This window comes from Labrus mixtus, chromosome 12, assembly GCF_963584025.1.
Source record: "Labrus mixtus chromosome 12, fLabMix1.1, whole genome shotgun sequence".
NCBI classification, from domain to species: domain Eukaryota; kingdom Metazoa; phylum Chordata; class Actinopteri; order Labriformes; family Labridae; genus Labrus; species Labrus mixtus.
The window spans coordinates 10,447,310-10,468,533 of record NC_083623.1 but is presented as its reverse complement, the minus strand read 5'-3'; the positions used below and the strand labels follow the sequence as shown (position 1 = coordinate 10,468,533).

At 41.4% G+C, this 21,224-nt stretch overlaps 1 protein-coding gene across 2 annotated transcripts in view; it reads right to left on the bottom strand.

Moving 5' to 3' along the window:
- Window positions 1-21,224, bottom strand: part of LOC132984896 (glutamate receptor ionotropic, kainate 2-like) — a 71,417-nt gene extending 50,193 nt beyond the window's left edge. The window contains exons 1-2 of one of the 2 annotated variants that reach the window (XM_061051925.1): window positions 20,567-21,224; window positions 1,355-1,522 (exon numbers count right to left, since the gene is read on the bottom strand). In XM_061051925.1, the coding sequence (XP_060907908.1) occupies window positions 1,355-1,522; window positions 20,567-20,690 (292 nt within the window). In that variant the 5' untranslated portion in view covers window positions 20,691-21,224. The remainder of the gene's footprint in view (window positions 1-1,354; window positions 1,523-20,566) is intronic. The other variant, XM_061051926.1, reaches the window with a different exon arrangement.

Sequence of the window (21,224 nt, the reverse complement as noted above, 5' to 3'; positions counted from 1 at the left end):
CTCTTCAGCTGTTATTTAATTTTGCTTGACACTTTCTCAAACTGGTGTTCACTGATTTAAAATGCACTGTAATGACAGTTAAGACCGTTGTACTTTTAAAATGGGGTCGATTTAATCGACTTACTCCAAAATCACAGCCTTGTCTTCTCATGTGTTGCTACTCAATAAATAAGCGCTGAATAGGTAACTAAGTAACGAGCAGTAGATTGAGATTTCGGGCACTTATTAATCCTCATCATGTGCTACAATCACTGAGAGCTGTAGTGCTGCTGTAATGTTTGTATCCTTTACGTTTAAATTGTATTCGATTTACAGCGGAAAGCATTGCTCTTCCATCTTTCAAATGTAGAAATATTTTGATTATTTTATATCCAATGTCATTTTAGAGCATCATTTTGTATGCTTGAGTTTTAAGCATGTTTTTAATTTTCAATTTTATATATATTTTAATTAATCCCTGAGGGAAATTCTGCTTTTACACTCTGTTATTGAGAGACATGCTTCTCAACAAAACAGGACCTGTGGACATGCATTAATGGAGAGATGTGAGAGCGGGGCTGCTACGCACTGCTACGCAGGGACAGCAACAGCGCTGCTGTGGGGTTCAGTGCCTTGCAGTATATGCTCAAGGGCACCTCGGCAAGTACTCTGTAAAGTGACCTGGCTCCTCTCCAGCAAGCAGACCAACGTCCATATTCGGGTTGGGAACCAGAGGGTGACCGGTTCCATACCAAAGTCCCTACAGACTGAGTGACTGCTGCCCCAGTGTCTCTCCCTGTAGACTGCTAGTATGATGACTGTTGTGTTCTCCTGTATGAAACTGTCCCAGGATTTTAGTAGTCTGGTTGATGTTTAATCCTCCTACTTTATATACTATTTATACTTTACTATATACCTCTAACTCTCTTCTGTTCACACAAAGGAGAAAATTGTGGGACGATTTGCTATAATAGAAAACATGAATAGAGTGCACTGTATATTTAATGAGTGTTATTTCAGACACAGAATGTGATTGTCTTTATTGACTTTCCGTGTTTCTCTCCAGTCTTTGCTAGTTAATGTCCAATTTACATAATCTGTGAGCTGTTAAAGCACACAGTCAACAGCAGACTTTTAAATTGGTTTTGCAGGAACATATTGTGACCGAGTTTTTTTTTGAATGTATTCATTTGATATTGAATGATTATGAGTGCAGTTGTTTTCTATCGTCTGCCAAATAAGGAATACATTTATTTTCTTCTTTTCGGAATAAGTTTTAATTTAACACGTCTAAATGAAAAAAACAATTTGATGCAAAACAGCAGTCATGATCAGCTTCATCAAAATCTCCTTCCCTCCTACTACTTAGACTCACCTTTCCTTGAGGCCTCGAAGCTGTCGAAGATGTTTATTCTCTGGATGTCATAGGTCAGGGTGGTGTTGGGGAGCAAGGTGCGGTTCCTGTTGATTGTGTTCAAGGCAAATTTAAAGGCGAGTTCCTCTGCACCAGAGGGGCCGCTCTCAATGGATTCAAATATTCCTCCTGAGGAGAAAAAAAAGAAAGAGACTTCTGAATGAACACTTCCTCCTGCTGTGATTGCAATAGCTTCCTTAACACAAATGACTTTCAGTTTAATGATCAATATGATGCTGGAGATTGCAGTTCAAGCCGTGCTATCGTTTTTACCACTCCAGTGTTCCCTCATATTATCGATGCTGTGTGCTTACCACAGCGCGGCCGCACACTTACATAAAACAGATTTACAGTAAGGATTGGCCCATCGGATCTCATCTGATTTGCATTCTGTGGCAGTCGTCTGTGTAATTATAGGCAATTAGTTACGTGGGGAGGTGAGTTCAGGGGTGGCTGCCCTTCCTTAACTCCCCCGCTCCGCTTTGATAGAAAGGTTCACACTTCAATTTTGTCCCATTGATTTCAGTGATTCTCAAGTAAGAGGAAAGAAAAGGGAACGTAGGGGAAATTAGAGCAGACGGAAAAACGTAGAAATAATCTAAGCCATGGGAAAATCAGAAAACATATTACAAGTGTTGAAGGAAGAAAAGAAGACAGAGGTTGCGAAGGAGAAGTCAAGTGAGAAATTGAGGTAAAAACATTCAAATTTTTTATAAATAACACTAATTTAGAACATATCGACCCAGAGGTTCACATTTTCATTCTTCTTTGAATTACAACAGAAGAGCATCTTGATGGGAGATTCATGCTGTGCCTGCCTAAAAACTATTTTTACCTCATAGAGGGACAAAAATCACACCTTATGATTCCTTTTTAATTGACAAAGATAAAAGCCTCAAAGAGACAACCGAACAAACTCACGGCATTGTGCCACGCCGAACGTGCGAGACCATATCATTAACCGCACCGAGTGAGGTGTTGTCGACTTAAAACAGCTCCCATCAGACTTGTCAATTATGTTGAGCTGAACAACAACCATTAAAGCTCCAGATGGTGCGTCACTGTTGTGCAGAGTCCTAAAACGAAGCCCAGACAAATGGGCCTCGTTTAGAAATTATGTCAAGAAATACATTTCCTGCCACCATTTGACAATTACGAAAAAAAAAAGAAAGATAATAAATTTGGCTCCATGTTGCAGTCACAATCACATTTTCGTGTGTTTTGGCAACTCTTTCAATATCTCATCTACAAGCAGTTAGCAGTGAGCCAGGACGGAGGATGTCAGGTTTAAATGGGACCTGTGAGAGCGTACACGGTATTTTCACACATCCATCATTAGTAGAAGTCATGTTATAGACGCTAAATGCGCTGTAGGACATTGGTTCTCAACCTTGGGTCCAGGCCCCCTAGAGGGGGCGCCTGAAATCTCAGGGGGGGCCGGACCCAAGGTCTGCTCTGAGGTAAAAAAAAATGAGATTTGCACATATTAGATAGAATCATGCTTAAACATTACTAAGAAATGTTTTCAAATGTGTGTAGTCAAACTGAAAAGGGGGGGGGGGGGGGGGGGGGGGGGGGCTCCTAGGGCAAAAGGTTGGGAATCACTTCTCCAGAAAATAGCATGTTAAACATCCAGAGAGAAGATCTGTACGTGAAACTGATGTAGAGTCAAGCAACCTCTTTCAACTTTCAAATAAACATGACAAAAAAAGTACACCTTAAAAGGGGGTACTAAACCCTGAGAAGGTTTTTACAGAAATACAAACTTAAAAGAGAATGGATGAGGGGAGAGAAAAAAAAAAGATGAAAGGAGGTTGCGAGAGCTGCTTTGAAAAAAAAAACAGGAGAGAAAAAAAAAAACCCACATTGAGCGTGGAGAGCAGAGTTCAGCAGTCTGACCACGGCTCCTGTCCTCTCTAAGGACAGAGAGCCGGTTTGACGAAATCCTGGCGAAAAAAAAAAGTTTAAAGCCTGTTTATCGATTCAATTACGGAGTGCAAGAGGGAAAAAAAGTGAGACTGAGAGAGAAAAAGACAGAGAGAGTGACGCACTTTTAAAAGAGTAGAGAAAAAAGGGAGAGATGTACAATAATAGACAGGGAGGCCAAAAATAGCAGCTACAGCCATGGCAGGGAGTGATAGAAAGGAAGTAGAGGAGGGCACAGAAGATGTCATTAACTTGGGGAAGTGAGCTTTATCACTGTCACCACGGTACATCTACTATGTGATATGGCTGTTTCTATTATATTTATATGTTTGAAGTCCAACGGATGATTGTTGAATTGAAGGGACAGAGAATACGAGATCATAGTGCAGCACAAACTCATTCACTCAGTATATCTTAGTCGTTCAATGTCACTCTGCCAGCTCTCATAATTAGGCTTTCTCGTGTCAATCCTCCTGAAACGCAGCAGTGTGATGTGAACATGCCGCTATTCATGGCATTTCATTTCACCAAAATGGCACATTAATCTCCAAAAGGAACGAATAGCCGAGATTCACCATTAAAGATGATTGGAATCATGTCAGCCTGACCTAATAGATAATTATTACTCTATTGCCCCGAGGGAGCAGACTGAGCTCCGCTGGCTCGTTCAAGAGTTTGAAAATGAGCAGAAGGGTATTAAGTTATGCTCGTCAGATTTCCTTTTGGCACACTGCACATGCTGGTTTAAAGAAAATGAAATCATATACCTTGGAGAACACAGAGAGGAAACATTCAATTAAGTCCTAGAAGGGGTCACTTCAGATCTCTAAAGAGATGACAAAAGAATTGCTATGAAATGATCACACACTGAAAAAAAATGAAAAAAAAGTTGTTTCTATTGGTTTTTGATTTAGTGCTCCAACATGTGACTTTCAGAATGTATTCAGAGGATTTAAGGATATGATGCCTTCAAAACAAGATATTATACAATATGAAGACATGACATAATAAGATGAGATATAAACTATTTAACAGCATTCAATGCCGAACAATGTGATAAAATACCTCATGATACAACAAGTTAAGACGTAATAATGCTAAAAAAAAATGGTGTCATGGATCAGTCCGATATCTGATATGTAAATTACGTCAATATCGGACCCGATAGCGATTTTAGATTAGATCAGTCCAGTCTCTAGATACAATAGAATAAGAAATGATCAAACACAATATGGCATGACATGAGTCAATACGATACAATAGGATTAGCTATAATACATGGAAACATTCAAATTCATTATGAAAATGTTTGGTGGGTTAGGCTGGTGTGTACTGGATTCAGGAACTCATTTAGTTGACTCAACAGTTATCTCAATGAAGGAAAAGTTCAATAAAGTTTATTGTTAATGTATTTTGCTTAATGTCCATAAGCACTCAGTTATGTCATCTATCTGTCTATCCTCTTCCCACTGCCGGGTGTTGTGGCCCGTCTGATTGCAGGTGTGTGAGTTACAGCGTAGATAATCAGTGTGCGTGTGAATTATGGAGCCGCCATCGCTGGGATTGGTGTGAATTATAGTGCAAGTGAAAGCTCTCAGTGAGTTATGAGCTGGATAATCACCCCGACGAGGAAACAGGCCCGTTGATCTGAGTGTCTTAGTGTGTGTTTGTGTAAGTGTGTGTAAAATGTGTGTGTGTGTGTGAGAGAGAGAGAGAGAGAAAGCCTGTAGAGAAAGTGGGAATGAAGAAGCAGTGTGGGAGGTAGTGCCTCTTTGCAAATTGTATTCCTCGTTTTAATATTTGCTTAAATGCATTTTGGATGGAAAATTATAAAACAACATGGCCAAAAGCAAAAAAATTGACAAACATTAAGTCAACTTAAAATTATTTCTTTGCTTTAAATCATTAACCTCTCAAGGGCATGCATCATAAGAAATAGGAATGGAAAGACAATTGCTTAGGTGACCAAAAAAGTATCACTAAAAAGATATAAAGCATATTCTACAGATCACATTCTGCTCAGTGTAAAGATTAAACTAATATTATATATCTGGAACTCCAGCACACTGTAATTACAAACATGGAGACTGTATTTACTACTTAAAGAAAAGGCTTACTCACTAAAGCATGAATGAAAACACAATTAGCTCTCTCAACAAAAGGATGCTCTTGTACTCGGGGAGATGAGAGTCAGATATGTTGCCATGGCTACTCATGCATCTACCAGCATTCTATAGCTGAGAGTCCTCTGCAGTTTTGGATTTGGAGAGGCTGATTGGAGGAGGAAGGGCGTTGTGATAGTGCATACGGCCTGTCTGAGTGACTAATGACCAGCAGCGCAGCTGCAGGATGGCGGTGAGCTGTAGGGTGGGTGCCATGGCAACCAGCGAGCAACCAGCGAGCTAGGGCAGTGGCCCAGGTACGCGCATGAAGACACTCAGTTATAGGCTTAAAGACCCCCACCCACCACACCCCAACAACACCCCGGCCTGTTTCTGTCTCCCTGCGTCTTCCAGCCTGTGAGGATCAGAGCTCAGAGCCAATTGGCAAGAGGCAAAAGTGATGGAAATGCTCCGTAAATATCCCCCAAACTCCCGGTGGGGGCGCTCCCTGACATGTTTGGCGGTGAATGGGACATGATGCATGAAGGCCCACAGAGAGTCACCGCCCCTGGTCATTAATCTGAAGCTCCCCTTGTGTTGGACTGACCTTCCTTTGCTGCATGAGGGTCAATTCTGTCTGTCCCTGAAGATCCCCAGAAAACCTCACTATTGCCCATGTGAAACGTTGACTGTGCAGGACGCTCGCTAGTTATATGATATCAAAAATACAAAACATCTGTATATTCTGACTAAAACAATACCTAAAGCTGTTTTCAAGATCACAAAGTGATCCAATCTGCATGCGACTGTGCAGAGAAACACACCGCTATAATTCCATTGTTAACACAGGTGATACATCACAGAGTGTTTGACCAGCTACTTCTTCTCTGGCCGTGGCTCAGAGATCTTATCTCACAGGGCTCTGGCTGTGGAAGAGCACGATAAGGAAAGCAGTAAACTTGGTTAATAGAGTACCATTTTCTGTGGAGACACTTGATAAAGATCTCGGCTGAGTATGGTAAACGTATTTAAGTGCCAAACTTAAATGAAATTAGAGACATAAAAGTAAAAGCAATGGAGTGAAATATTTGGATATTATGTTTCTGTTTAATGATGAGGAGACAAAAGAATTCGCTGAGCAAGAAAGCTCGTGATGTAAAAAGCTAAAAGAAAAAGATCACCAAATAAAAACAAGCTGAAAACAAGAGACAACAACACACAAGCAATCCGGTGAGTCAGCAAACAATCAAGCGCTCTGTTAGAGTTCTGTAAAGTGGACATGGAACCATTAAAAAGAAGCTTATGTGAACAACAGTTTAGCTCTTGTTATCCAACTTGTTTGGCTTGTTGTGTGTTTATTTCTCAAGAATAGAATCCCCCACCGTGTCACCCTAAAGCCTCTTGACACTGGACTGTCACCTGCCACCGCCGGACGCTAAGCCCCCCGGGTGACTCACACACTTGAACATACCCGTAAGAACACACACAATCACGCACCCCAAAGATTGAGCCTAAACAGGACTGTCAGGTAAGAAACAACTGAGTCCTGCGAAAGTGACTGACGGGAGAATTTAAAAAACGCACGCCTGCGGGATTCAGGGATACACAAAAGTTCACTTAAACCCCGGCTGATAATTAGCTATAGCATTGCCAAAAGGTCAATCTCATCAATCTGCTATAATGAGCACACACATATAGTGTTCAATTGGAAATCTGTGCCACCACCCTCAGTCCTCTCCCAGTGCCAAGCTGGAAACCAGTGATCATATAACATGTATTAAATCTAAGAACTGGCAACAGATGTGCTAATTTGCCCAGCTCTCTCTATTCATAATAATGCGCCAGCTCCCTCCTCTAAATATGTGCTAATTTGCAAGGGCTCATTGTCAATGTGCTAAACTACCGGCTGACATTTGTGTGCTAATTTGTCAAGCAGGGACCCTTTTTGGTACTAATTGTGCCAAACTGTGAGTACACTTCCACGGGCCTTGAATCGCTGAAGTCCCAAATGATTTCTGTCTCCTCGCACTTTCCAGCCTCTCCACTGCTCTCAAACTGCGACTGAAAAGAAATTCTGTGGAAATAAGACGTATAAAACGCTAAGTGCACACACACACACACACACACACACACACACACACACTCGTCTGCGCACACACACACACACACACACACACACACACAGACATTTCACAAAAAATATGTGCCTGCTCTTGAGATTAGAAGAGCTCCTTTAAGCCACATAGGCATGCAGAAAGAGCCAAATGCTACAGTATCATCTAAAACACTTAACAGAAATAACAGATTTAAAAAAAGATATTTAAAGTAACATGAGGTCACAACTAGTTTACCATGTTGTGTTAAAACTCTTTTGGAGCAAATCTCTACCATCATGTAACCATCCTGCAAGAAGAAATGAGGCAAAAAGTTACAAGTCCCTGTTTAGACAATCACAGAAACACAGTGAGAGGCCAAAGCCTGTTTAGATCTCTTGTGACAAACACATTTCAATAGATGTTTTTTCCCCCCTCATGATTGACATGAAAGCAAATAAATAAGAATAATTATTTGCCAATTATTCTATTTTCATTCCCGCTTCATACATGCCAATCCTATTCCATTGATCAAGTAATTGTTTGTTCTGTATAATATTAGAACGCTGTGGAAAATGTCCATCACAATTCCCTGAGGTGGCGTCTCAAAGTCTTCAAAAACAGAAGAAATTCAGTTCTCTGTCAGAGAAGATGACAAAAATTCTCTGAATGTTATTTTTGCTTAAAAAAAAAAAGACGATTGTCAGAAGATTGTCAGAATAGTCATCAGTTCATTTTCTGTTGATCAATCAATAGCCTCCTTAAAAACGGCCATTTCCAGGAGGGAAATGAATCGCCCCTGTTCCGTCTTTCCTTGAAATGTGGAATGCATGGAGGCTGGGTGGTAGTTACAGGGGGACACTATATTGGTGATGTGAGGGTGGCAATGTGTATGTGCACATCATAGCTGTGTGCTGTGTGTGTCTTACATGCTTCTGCAACGCCTCAACGCTATGTGACATTGCACACTGGGATGCATATATTACGCCATCGCTGATGCAATGTGTATGTACTAAGGTGCAATGATGGTGGACCTTTGGTAGAATCACAGAATCTGTAAATGGCTATTAATTCAGCTTTGCCTTTTCACAAAACACAAGGTTGTCTACTTTGCCAGCCATCGTTCCATACTGGTCAGTAATATGTTCAAATTAGACATATTTTCCATTGTGAAACGTTGACGTGAATCTTTTCAGCCAGCGGAAATTGGTCCAAATTGTCATTTTTATTTTTGGAAGTTTAACACAGTTTGCTGTGAGAGACATGTTCGTTTGTTTTCCATCTTAGGTCCAAACTGCACTGTTTTTCATTTCAAAGAATTGGATTGGAGTCAATTTTACAGAAATGTTGGTTGTGATTTGTCATCATGGAAGTGGTGGTTTCTGTGGTTTAGAACCACTCTCTGCTATACCAACCTTTTAAAGTGATACAGCCACAACAGATCAGGGCTTTTCAATTAAAAATCCAATGAGATCTGGTTTGAGAACATTTCCATCAAAGAGGATCCGGTACATCAAAATGTCTAACTTGAGAAATGATTCAGTACAATTTGAAGTATCCAGGTACATTTAGTTGTATCAATGTCTGAAGGCAGTCAACAGCTGACTGTCTAATAAAAAAAAGTTGAATTCATTACAACAATGCATTGGTCTGTGACTTCACTGGGCTGCTGAAGTTGATGGTGCAACGGCATCAAACGCTTTGCTGTTTTAAACAGAGGTGCTCATCGAAATTAAATAACAGGTCCAGGTCTAGGCAGGATGGCATCTGGATTTGGATCGCCATTTGGTGACTTTGCATACAGATGCTGTAAGCTCCTGATACAAACAAAATCAACAAAGACTAAAAGAGCCAGAGGTAACAGCTGTAACCTAACATGGAGGAAGGTGTTAATGCATTTTGTGACATCATTCAGCGCTCCCTGAGAGCACACAAGTCAAGCTTTAATAAATATTTTCTCACTCTGTGCAAGCAAAGATATTTCAGTTGCCTTTATGTTGTTTCTCCGTGGCACATTTTGGAAAACTTTTTCCTACTAAGACAACAAAGATAAGTGAGATTTTTGGATGTATCCTTCCTCGAAAGCCCCAAATATTCTTGGGTATATCATGAAACAAGATTACACAAATAACAAATATATGTGTACACCCTGCGGCTATGGTGTACTACTACTATTATTATATAATAGAGTTTTAGAGGGGGAAACATGGTTTGATTGATGTACATTTTGGGAAAAGCACAGTTGCTTTCCTACACTGTGGGGTTTTTATAAGCCTCAGAGCTCTCACACTTCCAATCTGACAACCAGGTATAAACACAAGTATTCCCAAAACTGTAGTGGCAAGGTTATAAGTTCAACTAAATAACACAAATCCCAAAACTGCAGTCAGGAGATTGTTCTGCCAACAAAGGAAAATATGTGATTTGGCTCCACACATACGAGCCATAGGGAGCGAGAGAAAGCGGTTATTGAACAGAATGCCTTCTGATGCTTCATGCCTCAGCCATTACTCTCTATGTGCCCCATCGGTTTCTTCTTTATGAAATGACAGCACACACACAAACAAACACACACACAAACTCACATAAAACGCCGCCCTTCCTTGCTTCCTATGACTGGAGTACATCTCATGGTGGCCTCGGCAGGTAACAGATGGCGACCTCACAGCGCAGCTCACAGTAAACTGAGTTTTAATCAAGCTTAAGCACGTGTGAGAGATGCTAATTATCTACCACAGGCTAAAAGAGGCAGGAGTTCATCCTCGGGAACGTTGGGACTATGCATGTGTGTCTCTTGGTGTATAATCGCTATCTCGCCATCGTTGAAAGCGTCGGGGCAGTATTACAGGACTAACTGTTTATGATGTTCTAGCTTAGAAGCACGGGGCATGATGGACAGGCAGGGTGTCTCGAATGTCTTTAGCCCTCAAGATGTAGTGCTCGCCAAAATAAACAGAGCTGAGAACTTGACTAGCCGTAATCTTGGAGTCTTAAGACAAACTCTCTGAAAGTTAAGCAGTGGGATTTCAAACTGTCTCTCAACAGACCTGCCAAACGACTCTCACACATTTGTTCCATTGATGATGATTTTGAAAGCTTTACTCGTATTTGACAAAGAGTGTGATAGCAGCATAAACTGAAACTTCAACAATTTCTAACATGAATCGGACATATATCATATGCACCCGACCTTGGTGCTGAGCTAAAAAGGAGCTCAATATATAATGTTGCAATTAGGTCAGAGCAAATTATACAAGACTCTATCGTCCTTCGCCGCTCTCATTCTAATTCTCGCCGCTCTCCTGCTCATCAAAATGGCCCTGTATTACACTCTTCCCATTGTCATTTTCAACAAAATGGCTGTAAAATTAGACTTTCTTTCTTGTAGCAGGGCAGATGTTATCTCCCAGTCAGAGCAAAAGGTCAAGAATTAATTCAAGATGTGGCTCTTTAACGCTCACAGCTGGGTTTATATAGGGCCAAAGAGAGAGAGAGAGGGAGAAAGAGCGAGCGAGCGAGAGGTAGGGAGAGAGAGAGAGAGAGAGATAGAGGATTTAAATAATCTTATTATTATAATTTATTAATCTTCATAAATGTAGAAACTCACATGTGGGTATTATACATTTTTAAGGTATTTTAAAGAAGGTTTACGCTGACTTAAAAAATATAAGAAGTAGGGCTCGACCATTCTGGGCTTTTTTCGGGGCCAATACCAATACTCAAAATTCAGATATAGATTTTGGCTTTCTTAGATCTATCTTCGATATTTAGAGATTGATTATCTATAATGATATACTTAGAAATAACGAGTATAAATAAAAACAATATAAATAATAAAATTGAATAAATAAACCTATCGACACATATCGGAAATAGAATTAGCCGATACCAACAGTCACGTGATATGCTAATATAGGCTTATATTATCGGCTGGCTGATTAATCGGTCGGGCTCTAATAAGAAGTACAACATAAATATTCAGATTTAGCAATAATGTTCCTTCAGGTTAAAAAGAAATCATTATGTTGCTCAGAAATTGTTCCCTACAGTTAATCCTAGAGTTCTTCAAATGTGGAAACCATTGTCAAAAAAGTCGGCTATATGAACTTCATGATCATGTATTAGTTAGTAGTAACCAATGCATTCAGCAGATAAAATAATTTATTTGCAACCTAAAAAGGACCCTTGTTTCCTCCTTTCTTTAAACAGTAGCCTGCATGCTAATAGCATTGTTGTCACTAGTATTAGAGCTTTCAAGTAAAGCTATATTCTGGTATTATCATGTGACAATAATAAACTACAACTGCGGGATGCTAGCCAGAAGTGTAAGTTAGCTAGCAAATATTTTCCAGAAGCAGAAGAAGAAGAAGAAGAAGAAGAAGCCTGTTGGACAGAGTGATTTGTTTTCATGGTGGAAGAACATGTTGGCAGTGGGAGTCTAACACCGCCTCTGAGAAAGATCAGGGACATGCAGTTTGTAAGACATGTTCTAGTGGCATTTCAAGAGGAGGAGCTACTAACACGTTGTATGTAAAAAAAGAAGTCCCTGTTTGATACTCTCTGTTGGACATAGGATGTCAAGAGAGGCGGCTAGCTGAGCTGCCGATGGCTTAGCTTGCTTCAACGTCATTAGCTTGTTTTCAGGATAAAATCATAAAGTATACCAAGTTAGGCCATGCAATAATGATAGCAAGCATTTCACATAACTACAAGGTTAGTAGTGACCTGCTGCACAGATTATTTCATGTATTGTTTCTCTTAAAAGTATTAGAGGGGTATTTCATATTTGCCCATACTTAACTTTAGGTATCAGGATCAGGATGGTATCAGAACATTTCAAGTTCATCCATATTGTATCACTTTTGCCTCATCAGAGTGACAGTATGTCTGTCATTTAAAATGATGGACAATATATTTAGAAGAAACAAACCAAGAACTGCCCATTGTTTTTGCCATAAAGGCCAGTTTAAATGATGTAACTATAAATGTCTCATATTTGTTAAGAACATTTTAAAGTCTTGGTTTAACGCGGCACAGTTAGATTGGAGGGGTTCAATGGAAATGTGAGACAGAAAAAGCTCATTCTTTGCTTTGAATTGCAAATGTACAATAGAAAATAAAGATTTAGACAGTGTATGCCATCTGAGGACTTTTGCCTTTGTGTGCAAGGACAGAGAGACCAGGGGAAGAGGGAAAGTGAGGCGTGATGATAGTGCGAGAGAACAAAGTGGAGGGGCAGGACCAGGAGACAAGCTGAGAGCCAAAGGGAGACAAAGACAACACGGAGAGAAGGACAGCGAAGGATGAAAGGAAAAAAAAAATGTAGAAAAGAGAAAAGACAGAGCGGACTGCAAAGTCTCTTTTTGTCTGGATTCTTGCTATTGATTTAATGTTGAGTGTACATCGCTGTCACAATGTTTCCTCACAGCCTGTCAGATTTGTACACAAAACAACAGGTGACGGCCGCGATGCCTAGAGTCGGAGTAAGCTGTAGATGGGAGATAGGCGTGCTGTCAGGCGACCAAAAGGGGAGAGTTTAGAGTGAAAGAGAGGAGGGGAGGGGAGGGGCGTGGAAAAAAAACCGGATGAGCGAAGGAAACCGAGAGGGAGAAATGGAGAATAAAAGAGGTCACCGGAGGCAGATAAAAGACACTCAATTAAACGACTGAATGGATGGCCCATTAGACCTGAACGGACACCTGCCTCCCCTTGCCTCTCCCTCAGCCACAGGCCAGGGAAATGTCAGCTCCTGGTTTGGGTTCATCAGCCTCCCATCAGCCACTGCTGTACACAAGCAAGCAGATAATCAGAGCTACAGGTACAAGTCAATATGCTGCTCTTTGCTGCTGCAAAGGTGTGTCCTTTTTTTTTTTTTCCCCCTGTGCTTGTTCTACAAACACACACAGGCAACAGCATCGGGAGCAGAGGGAGAAAGAAATGAAAGCTACTTGTGCAGAGAGAATAACAGCCAGAGGCTTATCAATACAAAAAAAAAGAGACTGAATAATAAAGTTCCTCAAATATGCACGCTCATTTATTTCCTCAATAATAAATAAGAAAAGATCTTGAGGTAAAATAAGTAGAAAAACAAATTAAGTGATCTAATCTTTTTTTTTCTGATCTGCAGTTTTCTGTTTAGTGCATTTGAGTTCACAGCATGCTGGGGAGGGAATCTAGAGTCTTTTGTTGTGCATTAAGCAAAGGCTGTGTTTGTATATCTCTCATGCCACAAAGCCAATTGGCTCCATTATGTCTTCTCAAAGTACTGAAACAGATGCAAGATGGAGAGCCGGTCCAAGTCTGTTTCAGTCGGCCGTCATGCATTGAGGGTGTGGATAAGACTGGGATTGTTAGGGCTTATCATAAAAATGGACGTGTGTCATTTCAAGCGTTGGCGACAAACCCAGACGGAGACTATTAAGTGGAACATTTACGCTTGATCTGCAAAATACAAAGACACACTTAAAATCTCTTCTGTGGTCCTTTTACATTAGCTTAATCTGTTTTGTTTTCTATTCATGTTGCTCCTTTCCTCCATTTCCTTACACAAATATATTTAAAACAAAAAAAAAAAGATTCAAAGGCTGATTTACCTTTCACAGAAGGCTACACAAATACTTAAAAACCCTCTGAGCAAAAGGAGAAAAAGAACGGAAAAAATGAAATTCAACATAGCAGGAGGAGACATTTTGCATAACCCCGGTGGTTCGTGGACAATACAGCGTCATGCTGATTCAAAGAACATGATTTTTAAGTAAGCCTGCCTCAATACGTCCTCCCACAGAGCCCATTTCCCCCTGTGTCCTTGGTTCACACAGAGAAACGCTCATACATCCGACCGGCTGTGCTGTCAATGGGAGCCCGAACTCTTGCTTTCTCTTCCTTTCAGTCGGTGGCTCGCCCTCCTCCTCCTCTCCTCCTCCTCTTACTCCTTTATTCAGCTGGCTGGAGATGAAGGTGAATCACATCACAGCCTAACCTGAACACAGGAGGGCTTTCTGCAATCGATTGACTTCTGGATTCCCGTGTTGTTTGGACGCCAATGCTTTCATTTGCAGTCTATGTGAATCAAAATATCTTTTACCTGCTCTGCGTGCTTGAAATTCCCATGTAATTGCCACAGCTAAAAACATGTATCTCCACATGGATAAAAATGATTCATGCATATATAACATTGAGCCCCTATAGCAACACAACAAACACATCCAACCAAAGGCAATCAATGCCTCCTCCTACATGCAGCTAATACGCAGTAAACATTTACTCTGGCTCTTAATTAGCACTATCGCCAGCTTCCAGAATAAACCTTCGACTAGCAATGTTTGTTTCACTTCTATTAAGCAATCACTTAATGGTTAATTACTGCAGTTGAGCTCCTATCAAGATAAAGGTTACTGCCATGAATGATGCAACGTGTGGCACAACATTGCATCTTATGGCCCAGCCTGTTCCGAACATATATCACACTGTGAGTAAATGTGTGAGTCAGACTAATCTATGTCTACATCAAAACCCTGCAGAAGCTTGCAAGGTTTATAAGTCCTAATTAATTCACATTGACGTGCATTATTTTTCCACACGTGTGTATTTTAGTACACTATTTTTACTTAGCATGTTTGCATTCTCACAGATGGTATTGTGTGATAGATATACACACAGGAGGAGAGGGGCAATTGGGACTTGGCAGTGGTTACCTGCTTTTCTGCCAGTTTCTTTTCATTGTTCCTCTTAGCAATACAAACATATTGATTTTTGTTGGTTCCCACAGGTCTGCTGGGAGTAGAGACGGCCAAATATGTAATGAGATGATATAGATGAATTCTTAAGATCGAAGAAATCTATTTTTGGAGGAGTTCCCCAAGGTACCTAAATAGATCCTTTTTCTTTTGATGTTTTTTCCCTCCCCGCATAAGCTATTTCATTTTATATCTGTAGTCACAGGCACATTTTCAGCTTGCTAAACTACTCTACTGGCATTTATTCAGAGCTGCAGTGCATGTCTCCTGGCCTCCTACTATATTTCCACAACACACTCTACAGTCGTTTTCTGTCTGAAGCCATCAGAAAAGAGCAATAAAAGTCCACAAGTGAGAGTGGGCTGAGAGTGGACTGCTTACAGGCAAACTAATCTATCTTTACTCTCTATCTGCTGGCCTCAACACTCACTGTTTTTCTTCTTGCTCACACGTCTCGCTTTTTCTCTTTTTTTCCCCCACCCTCAAACAAACACTTCTTTGCTTTTCTTACACCTCTCAGTTACTTCAAATTGTCTTCTATCTCCCTGGGTGGGATTGTGAGAGGGACAGCTCCACATGTGATAAAAGAAGCATAAAAATAAAAGATTTCTTGTGAGTGTTTTCAGCTATGACCTTCAGTCAACTCAGAGCCAGACAAGAAGGCAGTAAGACAAGCTGTAGAGCTCTTCTCAAGGGACAGTTTCACAGAACAATTGCATATGTGACCCTCTAACCCCCCTCTGTTACACAGGGAAAACCTTGAGTGACAATGACAGAGAATGATAGGCTGTGAATAATGAAAGATGTACTGTAGGAGTTCAGCCATCAAAAAGGCAATGGAAGAATGTAGGACCTGGATATACTTTTTCAATAATAGAAAAATGTCAGATGAAGCAGTTATGATAGAAATGGTTACCCTGAAAATAAGGTCAAACATCTACAGCCCCCTGCCTGTAAATAATCTCTTCAGATGTAGCTGGAAAATCTAAAATTGACTAAATGCTAAGCACAAGAAAACTAATTTCATACCTCACAGATATTTCCCATTTGAAAAATGGCAAGAAATCTGTTCCCTGAATTAATCACCATTGAGCCTTTTGTAACCGAGGCATGACAGCGAGACCTTCAAAGACTCAGGACTGTAAACATGTTTAAAGAAATTCATCCGGATAGTTCCCTGCTTGGAGCCCGTGTGTGGTGCCGCATGCTAATGTAAGACAGATCTCCTTTTTGTTCTTGAAACCCACGGTGGGTATTTTTAAACCATGGAAATCATTTGCCAGCAGAGAGGAGATAGTTTCATATTTCTATAAGCTAAAGCGGGGCCAAGTGACACATGAATATTTTAAGCAGCTTTGTGACTATTTAAATGTTTGCTGTGAAAGTGCTGGCAGTGAGCCAGGGCACAGGGTGTTACCCGTAATTCCTGCAATCCCAAACTTAACTCCAGCATGCTGATAATTCAGGCTGGCGGGATGCAAAAAGCAAATAAAGTAAATTAACTACAAACTTCCCTTGAAATTACCCTTCTCGACAACCTTGTAATTTCGCCAGCAAAAACAAGCTGAGGGGATGAAAAGAGCGTTAAATATTAGAAATGCAATAAAGACCTTTATCCTAGCACTGCATTGTGGAAGCAGTTAGATAAACATAGCTTCTGCCAGAGGGGATTGTGGGGTTTTTTTTGCCAGAGGACTAAACAAAATCAAAAAAGACTTTCCTTTCCAAAATGAAATACAATGTTGTGTTTTAGTCATAAATATTCCCAGACATGTCTGTGCTGGGGAAAAAAATCTAAACATAAGCAGGAAATAAACAAGCAGAAATGAGCTTCTCTGAGTCAACAATGCGTTCAGCAGCAGTTGACAGCCCAGGGACATACAGCGTCTGCCAGTGAAGATGGCGGTGATAATGTTATCACTCAACCTCACAGCCGCAGACCAACTATGGTCATCAGGATTCAAACACTGCCTCATAATCATTGTCGATTCTTTCTTGTGTTTGACTTTTTTTTTCTGTAAATTCAACATGTCCTTGAGCTAAACTTGATCAGCTTTGATGGAAAGGCAGCTGTGATGACTAATAGCGTGTTTGAATGAGCATTTCTTATGGGCAAAGCCAAATAAGAGCATATGAATATCGGTGCTTTATCTTGAAGGATCGTAAGAAACACCCCTTCATTTTAGCCGCGAGCAAACAAACAAAGTTTTAACTTGAATGAAACCCTGAATTCTAACATCTCCACCATGACGACTGAAGAAGTCTGAAGAACTCTGACTAAAGTTGCATTTCAAAATGCCACTTCTTGTAGATTATTTCAGAAAAAGAGGGAGGTCAGATGTTGTACAATCTCCCCTGACAGCCTTTTCAGAATATGATTATATTAAAAATTGAAAGGGAAGAGAATAAGTTAGCCATCTTAAATCAGCTTCAAATTAAACATCAAGTTCAGTTTTCGGGATAAATGAATTTGATTTCTTTTAATCTTTTAAGTTAGTTATTTTTCAGCCCAAATTGTACAATTGGAAATTGGAAAACCGAAGGGGCAATTTAAAGAAAATCATGCTTGGTTTATGAGGCACTTTGCCGTTTCACTTTGGCAGCACAACGTCATTCAGTTCTCCCAACAGGCGAGTGTGAACTAGTTAGAAAAATCTTCCTTTTGGTGTGTTTCATTTCAGCTGATAAGTACCGCACTGGGTCCACTTCAGTAACAAACTAAATGAATTACCTGTAAGATTTATAAATTGAGGAACGCTGAACACAATAATTCAACTCTGTGTGGAAATCAGCTCAGCATATTTGCTTGCAGCTGGTAGCCAGCACGCCTCTTGCTGTCGTTTTTTTTAGTCTGCGACACTTGTCGCTCTACATGTTGAGGCCGATAGCGAACACAAAGGGCTGACTATGCTTTGGTGTTACAGTGTGTATGAGTGTAAAGGTCTCAGGTTGACAGGGGAACTGTGGTTGTACAATGTGAGCCGCTTGTCTGGACAGGACGGGGAACTTGGGGCGGGAAAAAGGGAACAGACGGACCCAGGGGAGACGACCTCCTCATTTAGCCAGCCTCCTGCAGGAGCAGCTGGGGATTATCTGCTGAGCAAGCACATCCTGTAGGACAGGAAACGCACTGGGAAAAAAGGACTCCATTGTCTCTCAAGGCATTTCTTCTTCTAACTCTCCTCTTTCTCACAGCACAAGCGCTTACACACACTGACATACATTTTCTTGTGTTGATAAAATCACCCACACACATCCCTATCGGCATGTATCTCTCTCTCTTTGGTTGCTCCGTCCCTTTACAAGCAAAAAGACAGACAAGTGTATCATGTTTTATAAAGAGAATGAATAACAATACATGAAATGAAGCCATCTTACAGATAAAAAGATGGAAAGTAGATTCGACTGTAGTGACAGAGATGATATTGTACAAAAACCAGGCGGCTAAAGCTAGTTAAAAATGTATGCTCTTCCATAAAAAACTAGAAGCAATGTATTTTTTTGTTCAGCAACAGGCTCAGGCCAAGCTGCAAGGAAGCCAGGATGCTGTCCATGGTCCTGAAGAGAGGCTTTTTCAAACCCGGGATAGAGAGCCCAGCTTTTTAAACTCCACCAAAACACAGGCAAAAACAAGCATGAGCTTAACCGAAAGATCACAGTGCTATGAATCAATCGTTATCGTGCGTGGTTTATCCCTATCGTGCTTCTGATATCTGATGCCTTACATATCTAGCCGGTCAGATAGGGCAGAATTTCGGATTTGGCATCACAGACAACTAGTATCTCTGAAATAATCTGTTTGACATTATCAGACACATACAAAAATAAGTACACATTACAATTATCAGTTGCCCAGAAATCTCTCCAAAGTGTGGCCAATCTTGCAGATATTTTATCAGTCATACCCCAACTGTTTCCCCGGCAGCTTTTACTCATCATCTACCAGCCGGTAAACTTTGGTGTCAAATAGTATCACACTGGGACTTTTCTATCCCCAGCAGATTAGTGAATAGATGCTCGGGGTCTGTCAGACAACGTGTGAGACGAGAAATCGCACATCGGAGGCTGAAGATGCAGCAGGAAGACAAGCACATCCCGTTGCCATAGCGGCGGCTCCTGCGGACGCAGCCTGACTCTTAAACAGGACCCTCGGGGGGATTGGGGGATTGTAAGGATGTGTTGTCAACACTTGATGACATCCGCTGTTGGGATGGGGGGGGGGGGCCTGGGATGGGAGGGTGGGGGGCACCCCTGTCACTCCAAGATGTTCTCTGTATGTTGGCAGAGAGAGGCAAAACACCACCATCCTCCTGAGACGGATCTAATTAAGCAGCAGACGAAACCACAAGAGGCTGTGATTTAGTGATTTTAGAGCAGAAACACAGGCGGTAATGGCACAATATCAAAGTTAAGAATCAGCAGCAATGCACTGTAGTGGCAAGTGTTGAGGAAGTACTTTAACAACCAACTTTAATTATATAATTCCTTTGTCAGACGAAAAGCAACAGTTCTTGAAGAGAAGTGGCCAATCAATTTTTAGGCTAATGAGCTACACTTAAGTACTGCCAGTGTGAGACATGCTATTCAATTACATTTGTTGAAGCTCTGACTCCGCCAGGCAAACCGGATGTATCCGTTTATCTACGTAGGCTACATAACGTTATAAATAAGCAGAAATATGCACGCAGGGATTCCGGCTGGATATCAGTTCAGAGGGATTAGTGATGAAAAAGTAGTGCCCGGCGTATTGATTAGGCCACAGTGACCGATCGGAGTGATTGATCCGCACTCCGGGGGTAATGTTTACATGTAAACATTTACTGCGGAGGATTTGCTCGGGTGTCAGCAGTTTAAAAGGCGAAGGAGATACAAGAGAGAGAGAGAGAGAGAGAGAGAGAGAGAGAGAGAGAGAGAGTTTCTTTCAGCTGCTCATAAGCGTGAACTGTTGCACCGGAGTTTTGCTTTTTACGGGTTAGCCACGCTTGGTTTTTCTCTCAAAGTTCTCGGTTTCAGTGTTTAAGAAAAACACCGTTCACTCCCCGATGGTGTCAGGCAATCGTGAAGAAAGTGTCATTAAAATGGCATGATATATTACGGGAGCATAACCGTACTATTCATCAACAAATGCGATTCTTTTTTTTTTGGGGGGGGGGGGGACTAAACAAAACAAGTGCAAGAGTGGGACCAAAAAATAAGCCGATGCCTTTGCTTTTGCATCACGTAAAATCCCCTTTACCAGTGAAATATCAAACAGTCAGCTCGCGTTATGAGACATCGGCACAGATGTAATCGCTCCATAAACAAACAGGTTCTTACCAAATCTTAAAACGTGCGGCATCCCGCGAGAGTAACCAAGAAACAGCAGCAGAAGCGGGATCAGCCTGAGGTTGGACCTGAAAACGAGACTGGTTATCATCAGATGATGGGAGGTAATCTTCATGTTGTTTTTAAAAAAATGCACAGTGGTTTTAATCCACCCGGTGCGCGGGTTCGATTCCCCCGTGATTCTTCTACGGACGCTGGGCAAGGCAGGGTGACGGCGGCCCTGGATGCGCAAGATCACGGCATGGTCACTTGCGCTTTCCCAAAATCCATTAGCAGTCCCGGCATGATTCCTTCTTCTCCTTCCCCTTCTCCTCCTTCACTGCGCCAAGAAGCAACAATCCTCCGGGTCGAGGGACGGCGGGACGTCCATGTCGAAGGGTACGGATCCAGAGAGGAGGGGGGAGCCCGAGCATGAGCTGGAGGTGAGCTGCTTGAGAGGGATGGAGAGAGGGGCGAGAGAGCGCCAAGCAGAGGATACAGCAGCGATATACAGCCCCCTATGAGGCGCTCTGGGTTGCTTGCGCTCCCATTATACTGCACTGCTGCACAGGCTCTGACGTCGAGCCAAGGTTAGTGCTGTGAACGCGCAGCGGAGAGAGAGGGAGTGAGAGAGAGAGAGAGGGAGAGACAGAGACAGAGACAGAGAGAA